The sequence below is a fragment of the Bos javanicus genome, chromosome 1 (genome assembly GCF_032452875.1).
Source record: "Bos javanicus breed banteng chromosome 1, ARS-OSU_banteng_1.0, whole genome shotgun sequence".
Classification (NCBI taxonomy): Eukaryota; Metazoa; Chordata; class Mammalia; order Artiodactyla; family Bovidae; genus Bos; species Bos javanicus.
In genome coordinates, this window is record NC_083868.1 from 141,522,360 (window position 1) to 141,537,228 (window position 14,869).

The following is a 14,869-nucleotide window of genomic DNA, read 5'->3' on the forward strand; positions in this document are numbered from 1 at the left end:
GACCATTTGTAGTCAGGTGTCATAAGACACATTTAATGTATCAGCTGGCAGGGATCATTCTATACCATTTTCGAAATATGCAACATTACAAAAATTCAGTCATGATTCTGTGTGATCCAGTTGCAGGACATGCCATCCAGTGGGAAGTAACTGCACTTACTTTGGCTTTCCCGAGCGACAGAGAGCCAACCTGCGTTTTCTGGCTAGACCCAGGTGGACATGAATGTTGTCTTCTCTTGCAGGGACCTTCTGGAGGAAGGGAAGGCCACTATCCCCTGCCTGGCAGAAAGACTGACCAGTGAACTCATCATGCACATTTGTGTAAGTGCACACAGAACTGAACAGAGTCTTGCAAGTGCAGAGCTGAACAGAGTCTTGCAAGTGCAAAGCTAAACCATGTTGATACACACAGATCGCCTGGACATCTTGTTAAGATGTGGGCTCAGATTCAGGGGCTGTGGATGTGGCCTGGGATGCTCCCAGGGGGTGTGGCTATTGCCTGTCAGAGGATCACATGTTGGGTGGGATGCTGATAAACTACCCACCTGGCCTAATTAAAAATGAGCTTCTTGCAAGCACTGGCCTAACCCTAGCCCTTCCCCATCGCCAACCACAGCTCATTCCCTCTTCGTATTTATGTCTTTCTGTTGTTTTTCTCAGAAAACTCTGCCCCTGTTGGAAAATCAAATAAAGGAGACTCACCAGAGAATAACAGAGGAGTTACAGAAGTATGGCAAGGACATCCCAGAAGAAGAAAGTGAGAAAATGTTCTGTCTGATAGAGGTGAGGACTGCCAGTGGCGCCGAGCCGGGGAGTCGTACATCACTGTCCACAGGGATTGTGGGCGTCACGCTCATCTGTCTTCACTTCCCTAAAGCTGATCCAAACGCATTCTGCCCACTTAGCACCAAAACGGGCCCGGAGTTAGAAGGCGGGCAGGGAGTGGTGGACCACCCCATGCGTGCTATTGGCTCTTCCTCAAGTGCGTTCCCTCACTGGGGACCCCCCCAGGCTGTGAGGGGAGTTTGGGGTTGTCTGCTGCCCAAGCTTCTTCTCTCCTGTCCTCCCATCTGGCCTGAGAGACAGCAAAGACGGACTCACCCATGCACACGACTGCCAAACTCCCTTGCTCTGTTTGGAATATCTCTGCTGATTCTTTTTTTTCTTCTTGGCAGAAAATTGATACATTTAATAAAGAGATCATCTCAACAATAGAAGGGGAGGAATTCGTGGAGCAGTATGACTCCCGACTGTTTACCAAAGTACGAGCCGAGTTCTCCAAATGGAGTGCTGTGGTTGAGAAAAATTTCGAAAAAGGTGAGTCTGAGGCACCACGGTAAACACGTCAAGTTGAGCTGAGTCCAAGGCTGGGGGAGGTGCGTGATGACGGTGGCCAAAGACGGTCAGAGTAAGGACTCGGCAGCGTGAAAGCCACATGTGCTGTTTCAAGTCCCTGAACTCAGGCCAGCAAGCATCAGGTTCAGACTTCAGAGGACACCTGGAGAGAAGATGCAGGTTCAATGGCCCATGCCAGTCATGACTCTTAGAAGACTCAGTTTTCCCTCAACAGGGAGCAGGTGAGCCTGCCATGTATGTCATGCCCTTTGTGTTCCCAGTGGTGCTGCCCCTGAAATAATCCAGTGGGTAATCCACTGAGGCCTTGAAACCTGACGTGTCCTGCAATGGATCTTATAGTCACTGTTTAGTTGCTCATCCGACGCTTTGCAACCCCACGGACTATAGCCTGCCAGGCTCTTCTGTCCGTGGGATTTCCCAGGCAAGATTAATGGAATGGGTTGCCATTTCCTCCTCCAGGGCAACCTCCCAACCCAGGGATCAAACCCATGTCTCCAGGTTGGCAGGTGGATTCTTTACCACTGTGCTACCTGGGAAGCCCTTATAGTTGCAGTGGCGAAAAGAAAATACAGCAGCATCTTGGGTACCACCTTGCATCATCAAATCTTCAAGAGTCTAAGAAAAGTAGAAAATGTGATTTGAAATTTTTTTTTACTATTTTAAGAAGCCTAAAGGACTGCAATACACCAGGCTCCTCTGTCCTTCACGATCTCCCAGAGTTTGCGCAAACTCATGTCCATTGAGTCTGTGATGCCACCCAGCCACCTCATCCTCTGTCATCCCCTGTGCTGCTTACAGAAGCCAAGTCTGTGAGCGGAGAGTTGTACACCTGCTGTGCAGCGTGTTCTTATGTCAGGGAGGGGGAGCACCATGCTAACCCCTTTCAAAGAAAACAACAGTCTTTGGCTTCCAGAGGCTCCCTCGTGGCATTGCCTGGCCAGGTTTTTATGGCAAAAGTGCTTATGGCAGACAGCCTGTGAGAAAAATGGCTCATTTTTTAAAACAATAAATTCCTCCCAACAAATGATCAGTTCCATATCACTGGGTGTCCAAATGTAAGAATTGATTTGGACCCCTACTGCACCTCCTATCCAAAAATAAACTCAAAATGGATCAAAAACCAAAGTGTGCAAGCCAAACCTGTAAAACTCTTAGAAGAAGGCATAGATTTAAAACTTTGTGACCTTGGGATTAGGTAGTGGTCTCTTCAGCTAGGACACCTGAAGCAGAAGCAACACAAGGGAAAAAATGATATATTGGATTTCATCAAAATTTATAACTTGTGTGCATATCAAAGAACACTATCCAGGAACACGATCAAGAAAGTGGAAAGACATTCCACAGAACTGGAGAAAGTATTTAAAAAGCATGTATATGATAAGGGTCTAGTCTTTATAGGACTTCACTTCCTAGGTGGTGCCGGTGGTAAAGAACCTGCCTGGCAATGCAAGAGACCTAGAGTTGTGAGTTTGATCCCTGGTTCTGGAAGATCCCCGGAGAAGGAAATGGCAACCCACTTCAGTATTTTTGCCTGGAAAATCCCCTGGACAGAGGAGCCTGGTGGGCTACAGTCCATAGAGTCACAGAGAGCTGGACACAACTAAAGTGACTTAGTACTCACTCACTTGTATTTATAATATGTGAAGCACTCTTACAGCTCAACAACAAAAAGAGAAATAATTCAATTTAAAGATGGACAAAGGATTGGAATAGACATTCCTCAAAAAAAAGAAAAAATATACAGGTATGGCTAATAAGATTGTCTTCCCAGTGGTCAGTGGTAAAGAATATGCCTGCCGATGCAGGAGACATGAGTTTCCTCCCTGGGTTGGGAAGATCCCGTAGAAGAGGAAATGGCAACCCACTCCAGGATTCTTGCCTGGGAAATCCCATGGACAGAGGAGCCTCAGGGGCTACAGTCCATGATAGGTGGCAAAGAGTCAGACACAACTGAGCACCCGCACACACATGGCTAATAAGCACGTGACAAGATGCACAATATTGTTAGCCATCAGAAATGCAAGTTAAATCCCATCTCACACATACTAGAGTGGCCCTTATGCTAAGTGGAAGAAGTGAGACACAAAAGGCCACAGGATATACAGTTCCATTTACATGAAATGTTCAAGACAGGCAAGTCCATAGAAATAGAAAGTGGATTAGTGGTTTCAGGGGCTGGATAGAGGGAATGGGGAATGAGTGCTGATGGAAACAGGGTTCCCTGGGGTGGTGGAAATGCTTGAGAATTAGATAGTGGTGATGTTTGCACCACTTTGTGAATATAATAAATATATACTTTAATAATGGTGAATTTATGGTATGCCAATTAAATCTTAATTTTTTAAAATGCCTTTCAGAAAGTATCTCCTAACCAAAAGAGGGTAACCAGGCTACCATCCCTGGTTAGTTCTTCAAAAAGAAGGAACCTTAGTCCTTCTGAATCATCCTCCCCCCACCCCATGAAGGAGGTTCTTCACACCCTAGTTTGTTTAGAGTAAAAAGAATTCCAAGAATATAGAGAAAAAATTAAGTGCTTTATGTGGTAAACAGTGATAACATATCACATTAATAATCCAACTGTATTATCCCTCTGGTTTATAAGGACATTTTACTCCTACTGCAACCTGGGAATATATGCTGAGTCACTGACTCCAGCTGGCGTTACGGTCATTTCTTTATTTTTTTTTAAGTGGGTCCACCTCGAGGGGCATGTGGGATGCTAGCTCCCCGACCAGGGATCAAACCCTCGCCCCCTGCACTATGCCCACAGAGTCCTAACCACTGGACCGCCAGGAAAGTCTCCATTTCTGTTTTTTAAAGTGTCTGCAGGTCATAGTATTCTATGATACAATTTTCTTTACAAAATCAAATTTGACTTACCAAATTTCCTACTCAAGTTACCTTTTCCAGAATATGTCTTGGGACTTCCCCAGTGGTCCAGTGGTTAAGACTCCACCTTCCAATGCTGAAGGTGGAGTCCAGCTGAACCAGGGGGCCCTGGTTCAGTTCCTGGTCAAGGAACTAAGATCCCACATGCTGTGGTGTGCAGCCAAAATTTTTTTAAACTGTCTTAGTAAGTTTCTGCATTTGCTATTTTTCAGTGTCCTTCCCTGGCTTTACACATGCCATCTTGAGATGACTAAGGACAGTTATCTCAAAATCTGTTTCTTTATTGCAATCCTTGAATCTTTTTCAATTTGAAAATCAGATTTGATTTTTTTTCTTGCTCCTCTGTATTTTCAGGAAGGTCAGAATGCTACTGTGTTCAGCCAAACCAGCAAGGTTATTTCTGCAAAATAATTCAGAGCTATCCTTTCCTTCTGTAGGTTATGAAGCCATACGTAAAGAAATCAAGCAATTTGAAAATCGGTATCGTGGCAGAGAGTTGCCAGGGTTTGTGAATTACAAGACGTTTGAGACCATCATAAAAAAGCAGGTCAGAGTTCTGGAAGAGCCTGCTGTGGACATGCTGCACACGGTGACAGGTGGGTTCTTGGTTTTACTTTAGGCATTTTATCAATTTTTCTAGGACAGGGTCAAAGCCAGTACCTCCTGCTGGGGTGTTTTCCAACACAAGCAACCCAACCAGTCTTCTCCAGACTGTAACTGGGTGTCCAACAATTCATTCCCCTTCTGACACTAACTGCCTGGAGTTCACACAGACCCACAGTTCAGCTCACAAGACCCGCCTCTGTGGATGGCAGCTCCGTGTCTGAGACTCCTGTACTGCTGAGTGACCAGCTATAAGTCACAGTTCCCACCACCCACTCCTGGGATTCCATACTCAGCTGAAACAGCTCACAGAACTCAGGAGCATACTCTACTTTACTGGTTTGCTATAAAGGATTTGCTTACCTTTACCAGTTTATTAGTGGGGCTTCCCAGGTGGCTCAGTGGTAAGGAATCTGCCTGCCAATGCAGGAGCCGCAAAAGACATGGGGCTTCCATCCCAGGGTCGGGAAGTTCACCTGGAGAAGGGAATGGCAACCCACTCCAGTATTCTTGCCTGGAGAATCCCATGGGCAGAGGAGCCTGGCAGAGATTAGTCCTGGGGTCACAAAGAATGGGACAAGATTGAGTGAGCACACACACACACACCAGTTTACTGGTGTTGGATATGAAAGATTGCAAGTTTGCAACGGAAGTTTGCAGTGAAAGGTTGCAGATGAACGATATGCATAGTGTGTGATGTGGGCGGGTCACAAGTACGTCTGTTGGAGGAGTGGTGACGGCGGGACCACCCTTTCGGCATGTGGTCATGTTCACCAGCCTGGCTATATTTGAGCCTGGTCATTAAGGGTTTTTATGAAGGTATAATCAATTATACAGCTTCCCTGGTGGCTCGGATGGTAAAGAGTCTGCTTGCAATGAGGGAGACCTGGGTTCGATCCCAGCATCAGGAAGATCCCCTTGAGAAGGGAATGGCAACCCATTTCAGTATTCCTGCCTGAAGAATTCCATGGACAGAGGAGCCCCGAGGGCTACAGTCCGTGGGGTCACAAAGAGTCGGACATAACTAAGCTATTAACACACACACACACACACACACACACACACACACAATCAATTATCCCATGGGAGCATAATCAATTTTTAATTCAATCTCCAGCCCTTCCCCTAGCCCCCAGAAGTTGGGGAGAAGGGGGAAGCTGGGTTGGAAGTTCCAGGCTTCTAATCAAAGGCTTGGTCTTTCTGGTGACCAGCCCCATCCTGAAGCTGTCTAGGGCCACCTTGTTAGAACAAGCGATGCGCCCGTCACCCAGGATATTCTAAGGGGTTTAAGAGCTCTGTGTTAGGAACCAGGGACAAGAACCAGATGTATGTTTCTTATCATACCTCACCTCCCTCTACTCCACCACTTTGCATACTTTACAATCTCAAAACACTATTGTTTATTCGAAATCTCTGAGAAGTAAGGTTGACTAAACAGCTGCACATGATGGGAGTGGGCTGTGCCTCTAAAGTGCGGCATGAGCCTGAGACGGTGTCACTGTGGTCACGTGCCGACCGCAAGCCAAGTGGGCACTGTGGAGGAGACGCACAGTCCCCCGCAGTACTCAGCACCCCCTTCTCCTCGAGAATCTTCGCTCCCTGGTTTCCTGTTTACTGCTCTGAGCTTACTGAATCTCTTTTCTGTCATCTCCTTGGCCGACACCCTCCTCACTCAGGCTTCAGCTGTCTCATTTTAGCATCGAGTCGTAATCTTGAGGATCCGTGAACTCGTAGGGGTGAAGGGAGGACAGCCTTTTCACAGTTGATAAGACACGTATTTCTTTTTTGTTTACTTTGCCCTTTTATTTATTTTTGGCCGCACAGGGTCTTCCCTTCTGTGCACAGTCTTTCTCAGTAGCCGCGAGCGGGGGCTACTCTCCGGTTGCCGTGAGCGGGCTTCTCATTTGGGTGGCTTCTCTTGTTGAGGAGCGCGGGCTCTAGGGCCTGTGGGCTTCAGTAGGTGCAGCACGTGGGCTCAGTAGGTGAGGCTCATGGGCCCAGTGGTTGTGGTATACAGGTTTAATTTCTCCTCGGCTTGTGGGATCTTCCTGGACCAGGGATCGAACTTGCGTCCCCTGCGTTGGCAGGCGGACTCTTATCCATTGAGCCACCATGGAAGTCCAAGTGGCTTCCCTGGTATTTCTAACTAAATTTTACCTTCAGGCTTAATAACTATAAACCAGAATCTGTAATTGTGTCTTGATGATCAATTGTGCATTCTTCAGTCAGTCCTAAAGAAAATTCTTGTGTAATGCTTCAAGGCTTTCTGAAAATTCTTCAGAAAACATTAAAAAGTCTATATATACCTATTTCTGTTTAGAAAAATGTGATATGTAGCCAAAAGATTTCCAAGCATAGCAGCCAGTGGTTAGCACTGGTCCAGTGGTTAGGACTCTGCACTTCCATTACAGGGGCGAGGATTCACTCCCTGGTCAGTGAACTAAGATCCCACATGCCTCACAGTGTAGCCAAAAAAAATTTCCAAGCATAAAGATACTGTACATCACACTAAGATAACATTCTGTGAGGAAGTCAAGTGGAGATATCAGTTTCAAAAATGAAATAATGTAAGTTTTCTGATTGAAATGAGAGTTTGTTCACCTATTTGTTTCAAATGGATAACAGAGCTATTTTGATTCCATTGATGTATTTTAAAAAGTGATGTGTTTTACTATAAATATTAATGTATTTATAATAACAGAAATTGCATTCTTTGCAACTATTTATACTTGGGAAGAAAATGTAAACATCAGATAAATATTTCAGTGGACATATAGATTTTTAAAATTCCTCCAGGATGTTTTTGAGTAAGAAAGCACACCTTCTTCCTTCAGAAAGAAAGAGAAGATTGGGGGTGGGGAAGAGGGAGGCAGGGAACTGTTTCTGTTGTTTTACCCTCTTATTTTTTGCAATTTATGAAGTCATGGGTCCTTCCAGCAAGACTTGACTTTTCTTTCTTTCACCAGATATAATCCGGAATACCTTCACAGATGTTTCAGGAAAACACTTTAATGAATTTTTCAACCTCCACCGAACTGCCAAGGTAAAACTGACCATTAAGTTACTTAAAAAAAAAAAATGTAGGCCTGACATTAGAAAACAGATTTCTTAGATTAAGACTGTTCAACCTTTATTATGTATTTGGAGAAGCAAATAGTCAAGATCAATAGTGAATTTAAGATATGAGCGATGATGTCTCGTTAAAGGCAGTAAGAGGGAGAGAAAGAGAGAAACAATTCAGAAGGAAAATATTTAGTCACAGGAACAGAGGAGAGCCACAGTAAGTGTGGAACCCTGTTACAGCTGAAGAGACTGGTCCTGAACCTGGAAACTCATCAAGGAAACCAAATAGGAACGACTCGTCCGATCTAGGAACAGGGGCTCCCCCTTGTCCTGGCTTGGGCTGCATAGCTAATACCACTGCAGACACTTAATATTTCTCATAGTCCAAGAGACTGGAATCCCAGATGGAGGTGCTGGTGGCCTCATTGGCGTCTTCACGAAACAGGAGGCTGGGGGCAGAGGTAGAGAGAGAGGTCCCTGGGATCTCTTCTCAGAGGGTCACTAACCCATTTGTGGGGGCCCCACCCTCATGACCTAATTACCTCCCAAAGGCCCCCCACCTCCAAATTCCATCCTGTTGAGGATTAGGCTTTCAATGCATGAATCTGGTGGGGACACGAACCTTAGACCCAGCACCCAGCAGAGATGGGAAGACTGGCTCTGCCTTTTGCAAGCCAGAGGTCTTGGGGCTTCTTAACCTGCCTGGGCCTCTGATTCCTCATCTACAGACTAGGACTAAGAGTGCCCTCTTAGTCAGAAGGAACATAGAGAAGAAGATTTAGGACCACACTTGGCATCACACTCTTGCATTCAGTGAAGCCAGGGGGTCCAGGTAACTTTCTGTGTGAAGGGTCCCCTCTTTGACTTTCTGGCAGCCAGTTCCTCTAAACCCCAGGAACATGGAATATGTGCAATTTGACTGATGGAATCTGGCTCCCATCTTATCCCTGTGAGCTCTCTGGTAGAAAAATATTTCTCCTCCTCAGATGGAAAAGTCTGTAAAAGGGAAAAGGAAAAAAGCTGGAAATCAGGCCTGAGAACAGAGCCCATGCAGGTTCCCAGGCCCTGGGGATGCACGGTCTGGTCATCTGTGTGGCTCAGGCTTCCTGGGAAACTCTGACCCTCAGCCAGAATAGGAAGTCCCACTCCCTACCCAGAGAAGCTGTTGTGGGGACAGAAGGCTGCTCCAAAGCCACCAGCTCTTTTCTAGATGGCACCTGCTAGGGGTGGCCTTTGCAGTGGAGCTATTGTCCTCTGACCCAATGCTTTGTTTCTAGATGGAAATTCTGTTGTGTTTCTCCTTTGCTATAGTCCAAAATTGAAGACATTCGATTAGAACAAGAAAATGAAGCTGAGAAGTCCATCCGACTACATTTCCAAATGGAGCAGTTGGTCTACTGTCAGGACCAGGTGTACCGGCGTGCATTGCAACAGGTCAGAGAGAAGGAGGCAGAAGAAGAAAAGAACAAAAAATCAAACCATTACTTCCAATCCCAGGTCTCAGAGCCCTCCACAGATGAGATCTTTCAACACCTGACCGCGTACCAGCAGGTGAGTCTGCTAGTCTCAGGACAGTGCTTCTCATCCATTCTCTGTCTCTGAGAATGAAGAGCCTGTCTCTTCAGTCTTATCCCTGTAAGGGGACCACCAGCCCCATCTTTCAGCCCTTGGTAAGCCTCTGTAGGAGCAATTCAATCAGACATGGAAAGAGTTGTTACTTAGAGCCATCTGCATCTGGTTTGGGCTGGCTGTGTGGCCCCAGTCAAGTTATTTAACCTCTCTGAGCCTTAGCTTTCCTCTCTAAAAGGAGGTAAAGTGGTTACCTCCTCCCAGGGTTCTTGTGAATATTCAGCAGGATAAGTGTAGAAGGCAGTGACCACTGGCCCTGGAGAAGCTGCTGTTCACAGAGACTTGTACTTTGATTGCTACCCTACCTTTGGGGCTTCCCAGGTGACACTAGTGGTAAAGAACCCACCTGCCACGGCAGGAGATGTAAGAGACGTGGGTTCAACACCTCAGTCGGGAAGATATCCTGGAGGAGGGCGTGGCAACCTATTCTAGAATTCTTTCCTGGAGAATCCCACGGACAGGGCAGCCTGGCAGGCTGTAGTTCATAGGGTTTCACAAGAGTTGGACATGACTGAGCAATGTAGCACATGCACTTTATGTTTCAAATAACTTGAGGGTCCATCTAATTCATCTGGGGAAGGATGCATAACTCAGAGCCCGGGGGGATGTGAAAGTCTGGACAAGAAGACAAATGGCAACCTCCTGGTTTACCAGATGTCTCCATCACTTCAGGCAGAGCATCTCACACCAACCATGCTCACATGTTTCCAGGATCTTCCAGAGATGCAGATGTAGCAGTAGCGGGGCAGGTCTGAGATGGGGCACAATTCTGCATTACTGACGGGCTCCCAGAGGATGCCATGCTGCTGGATGGGGATACACTCTGAGCAACAAAGCTCAAACGGTCAGACTCTGCAGACCTTGGGATGTGCACGGGTGTGTGTGAAGCCAGTAAAGGGCAAGGCGAGGGCAGCCCTGTGCCCCCTTGGTTTCTCCTGCAGCCAAGCTCACCCCCCAGTGCTGCCTGGCAGAACCTTTGAGAGTGAGTAATACACACACACTCATACACACATATTAAAGCCTTCACCTGATTGGGTGAGGCCCACCCACATTCTTGAGGATGATCTTTTTTTTTTTTTTCTCTCTCTCTTGTATTCTTTGAGTCTTGCTTTCTGTCCTGGTCATCTGATAGTACATCTTATATTTCGTAATAGACTACAGAATACTTGAAGAGTACAATTTAAAGAAACAGAATCATAGAATATAGAAATTTTGACAATTTTCTGCACTATGCTATTGTCAAAAGCAGGAAAGAATGCCAACTAGCAAGGCTTAGGACAGTCTAACAAGAACCATAATGAAGACAAAGAAATTGTGTTAGGAATGAGGCTACAAGTCCATAGTAGCTTTACTTACTTAAAATTGACTGATTGGAGCTATTAACCACATCTACAAAATATCTCCACAGAGATACCTAGATGAGAGTTTCATTGAATAAGTGGGTCTACAACCCAGTCAAGCTGACACATGAAACTGACCATTATATCTAGGGAAAGGCTAGGGCTTGTTTTATATCTATAAGTATAAACAAAGGAACTGGCTTATACAATTATGGAGGCTGGCTCATCAAGTCCAAGGTAGGTAGGACAAGCCATGCAGAAAGCCAGGCAGGTGCCGAATCTGCAGACCACAGGCCAAAGTCCTTCTTCCTCAGAAGAATTTCTACCTGCAGTGGAGGAGTTGACACCTTCGTGCCTTTAAATTTCCTACCCAAGAACATCAGGAGACCCCTGATATTCCTCCTTAAATATCCTTTTGGGGAGTCTCAAAAGTGTTTAAACTTCTCTTTGTGTAGGTGGTACACACGTCTGGAGTTTATTCCTACTTCTTATCTCATCTTTGTACCTCCTATCAATGAGATTCTTCTTCCATGACATCTCATTTGTAGATTTCTGTATGTTGTCTTACATTTGTCAACTGTGCTGATTCTCTTAAACTGTCTGTGGTGGTTTTACATCTGTTTCTCCAAGTTTTCCCAACAAACACTCATCCCTCTGCAGACAGTGGTGGTTTTACACTCTCCCTGATCTTTCCAGTTTTTATATCTCAAACTTTTCTTGCCCCTTTAGTGCGACTTGAAACCACTGTAGACCAGCAGACAGCCTTGCCCTGTCCTGACTTTAATGAGAACGCCCTACTTTTCCTATCAAGTATGATCCTCACTGGATAAAGTCAAGATGTTAGCAGGGCTGGGTGCCTTCTTGAGGGTCTAGAGGGAGAATCTCTTTCTTTGCCTAGTCCAGCAGAAACAAAGGAAAATAGTCAAGTAAAGCAAATTAATATCGGGTTGGCCGAAAAGTTCATTTGGGTGTCTGCCTTTTTTCATTTTTCTGATTAAATTTATTCTTTGGATAATTTTTTTAGTAGACCAAAAGGAAGCAGAGGACGTGGGTGAGGTGGGAAGCAGGTATTGTCTCAGGAAGGACTCCCTCAGGAAGAGGGAGAAAGGAAAGTTGAAAGTGACTTCCAGCGTGCTTAGAACTCAGAGGGCTCCCTTCTGTGGCTTTTGATAGCCCACCTCCTTTTATGCTAAATAATTTCAGCCTTGATTTAAAACAAAAAAAAAAGAGGTTATAGAATCTTTTAGGGAGAGTTGTAAATGATTTTAAAATGCAGGTTTGTTTAAATTTATTTTTAATTGGAGGATAATTGCTTACAATGTCGTGTTGATTTCTGCCATACAACAAGAAGAATCATCTGTAAATACACATATGTCCCCTCCGTCTTGAACCTCCTTCCCATTCCCTCACCCCCATCCTACCCTCTAGGTCATCACAGAGTATGGAGTTGAGCTCCATGTGTTACATAGCAACTTTCCATTAGCTAGGTATTTTACACATGGTAATGCATATGTTTAAATGCTACTCTTAATTCCTCCCACCCACAGACTGTCCACAAGCCTGTCCGCTGTACTTTCTGTACTCCATGCATTTACCTTCCTAGGGCACGTTTTGCCCTCTTGCATCAGAAGTAACCATTTAGTGGTCTGGAGAGGCTGGCGGGAGCCCAGAGTGGGGGTTGGTCCCTAGCCTGGTGCTGCCCAGACCACAGAGGATGCGGGTGGGTTTGAAACCCAAGCGGGGACTGTGCACCCACGGGGTCTGGGTCCCTGCCGGGGTGCCGTGCTGAAGTCAGGGTGTCCTGGCTGCCGCGGCCCCTCACCCTCGTGTGAACTGCGCCTTCCTTCCTCGCAGGAGGTCAGCACCCGCATCTCCGGCCACATCCCCTTGATCATCCAGTTCTTCGTGCTCCGGACGTACGGCGAGCAGCTCAAGAAGAGCATGCTGCAGCTGCTCCAGGACAAGGACCAGTACGACTGGCTGCTGAAGGAGCGCACCGACACCAGAGACAAGAGGAAGTTCCTGAAGGAGCGGCTGGAGCGGCTGACCCGCGCTCGGCAGCGGCTGGCCAAGTTCCCGGGCTGAACCCGCCCTCCGTGTAGCCCCGGGTCTCCAGGGAGCGGACAGCCGACAGCTCCCCTGACGGCTGCACGCCCTCAACTGCCCGTTTCACAGATGCGTCAGTGGTCAGCCTGCGGCCGTAGTCTCTGCTGTCTCTTAGTGGATAAGCACACTGGCTTCAAGCATCAGGTGATTTCCTTCGATGCTTCATGCCCACCCTGCCCCATCCCTGAACTCTCTCCACCCCTCTGTCAGTTAATGATCCCTACACAGCACTGTAGAAGGGTCATTCCAATTGCTGTAATAGCCTTTCACACCCCATGTTTTAGGAACATGAGTGCCATACTTGTGAATGCATACAGAAGCCTATTTCTTCAATTTGTAATACACTTCTTTCTACCAGACATTTCTCTGACACTTTCTTTTCTAATGTTTATTTATTTTATTGTTATTTTGCTCGCACTGAGTCTTCATTGCTGCACTCGGGCTTTCTCTGATTGTGGCGGCTGAGGGCTACTCCGCAGTCATGCTATCTGGGCTTCTTACAGCTGTGGCTTCTCATTGTGGTGGCTTGTCTTGTGGTGCACGGGCTCTAAGGCACGTGGGCTTCAGTACTTGCAACACGTGGGCTCAGTAGTGGCGGTGCATGGGCTTCATTGCTCCTAGGCATACGGGATCTTCCCAGATCAGGGATCAAACCTGTGTCTCCTGCCTTGGCAGGTGGATTCTTACCCACTGTGCCATCAGGAAACCCTCTCTGACACCTTCTTTATTTGGGAGACGTTTGAAAATGACAGCAGGTGGGAATCTGTGGAGCAATCAGTGGACACTAAGGCTGCCCTCTGTACTGGGTCAGGTCAGAAGGAATGGTTGAGCAAAAGAATGTGGTGGGTTATTTATAAGAGGCTAGAAGGGAAATGGGGAATAAAGTTAAAGAAATGGGACAGAAGGTAAAGCAATCAGCATTTGTGGTTTATAATGTATGCTGATCAAGCATCCAGTCTGCTTAATTGCTGGCCACCTAGTGTGGAGCTGAAAGGTGAAAATCTAAGTCGAGAGAGGTCACTGCCCACCTAGGAGGATTTTACAGCAGATGCTGTTCTGGTCTGGGAGGTGAGAAGGCAGAATATTAATCACGTGTTGTCCAGAAGGAGCAGAGCAGGGTCCCGACTGGCCTCCTTGAACTAGGCAGCCATGGGGACATGCAGACACCCAGCCAGAAGGGGAGTGGCTGCCTCATGAGCTGTCCATTCACTCCCAGGCCAAGCTGGACAACAGCTTGTTGGAAGAGGTGGACTAGCTGCACTGTCCCCTCCCATCTAGCCCCTGCCTCACCCCCACCCCTGGCCCCTTCTGACACTCAGGATTCCACAATCCTCAAAGCTTGGGACAATGCAAGAATTTCTGTACAAGATTATTTATGTATTATTTTCTTGGGCTCCGAAATCACCGCAGATGGTGACTGCAGTCATGAAATTAAAGGACGCTTGCTCCTTGGAGGAAAAGCTATGACCAACCTAGACAGCATTTTAAAAAGCAGAGACATTACTTTGCTGACAAAGGTCCGTATAGTCAAAGCTATGGTTTTTCCAGTAGTCACGTATGGATGTGAGAGCTGGACCATAGAGAAGGCAGAGAGTCGAAGAACTGATGCTTTTGAGTTGTGGTGTTGGGGAAGACTCTTGAAGAGTCCCTTGGACAGCAAGGAGATCGAACCAGTCAATCCTAAAGGATATCAGTCCTGAATATTCATTGGAAGGGCTGATGCTGAAGCTAAAGCTCCAATACTTTGGCCACCTGATTCGAAGAGCTAACTTATTAGAAAAGACCCTGATGCTGGTAAAGATTGAAGGCATGAGGAGAAGGGGACGACAGAGGATGAGATGGTTGGATGGCATCACTGACTCAATGAACATGAGTTTGAGCAG

The 14,869-nt window shown here is 46.5% G+C and overlaps 2 protein-coding genes across 5 annotated transcripts in view; one reads left to right on the forward strand and one right to left on the reverse strand.

The window, feature by feature from the left end:
- MX1 (MX dynamin like GTPase 1) overlaps positions 1-13,345 on the forward strand; it is a 38,249-nt gene extending 24,904 nt beyond the window's left edge. For all 4 annotated transcript variants that reach the window (XM_061422108.1, XM_061422083.1, XM_061422098.1 and 1 more), the window contains 7 exons: positions 243-321; positions 661-783; positions 1,176-1,317; positions 4,683-4,841; positions 7,815-7,891; positions 9,223-9,462; positions 12,735-13,345. In XM_061422108.1, the coding sequence (XP_061278092.1) occupies positions 243-321; positions 661-783; positions 1,176-1,317; positions 4,683-4,841; positions 7,815-7,891; positions 9,223-9,462; positions 12,735-12,965 (1,051 nt within the window). In that variant the 3' untranslated portion in view covers positions 12,966-13,345. The remainder of the gene's footprint in view (positions 1-242; positions 322-660; positions 784-1,175; positions 1,318-4,682; positions 4,842-7,814; positions 7,892-9,222; positions 9,463-12,734) is intronic.
- Positions 1-14,869, reverse strand: part of TMPRSS2 (transmembrane serine protease 2) — a 126,205-nt gene that overhangs the window by 61,287 nt on the left and 50,049 nt on the right. The gene's annotated exons all lie outside the window — the stretch shown is intronic.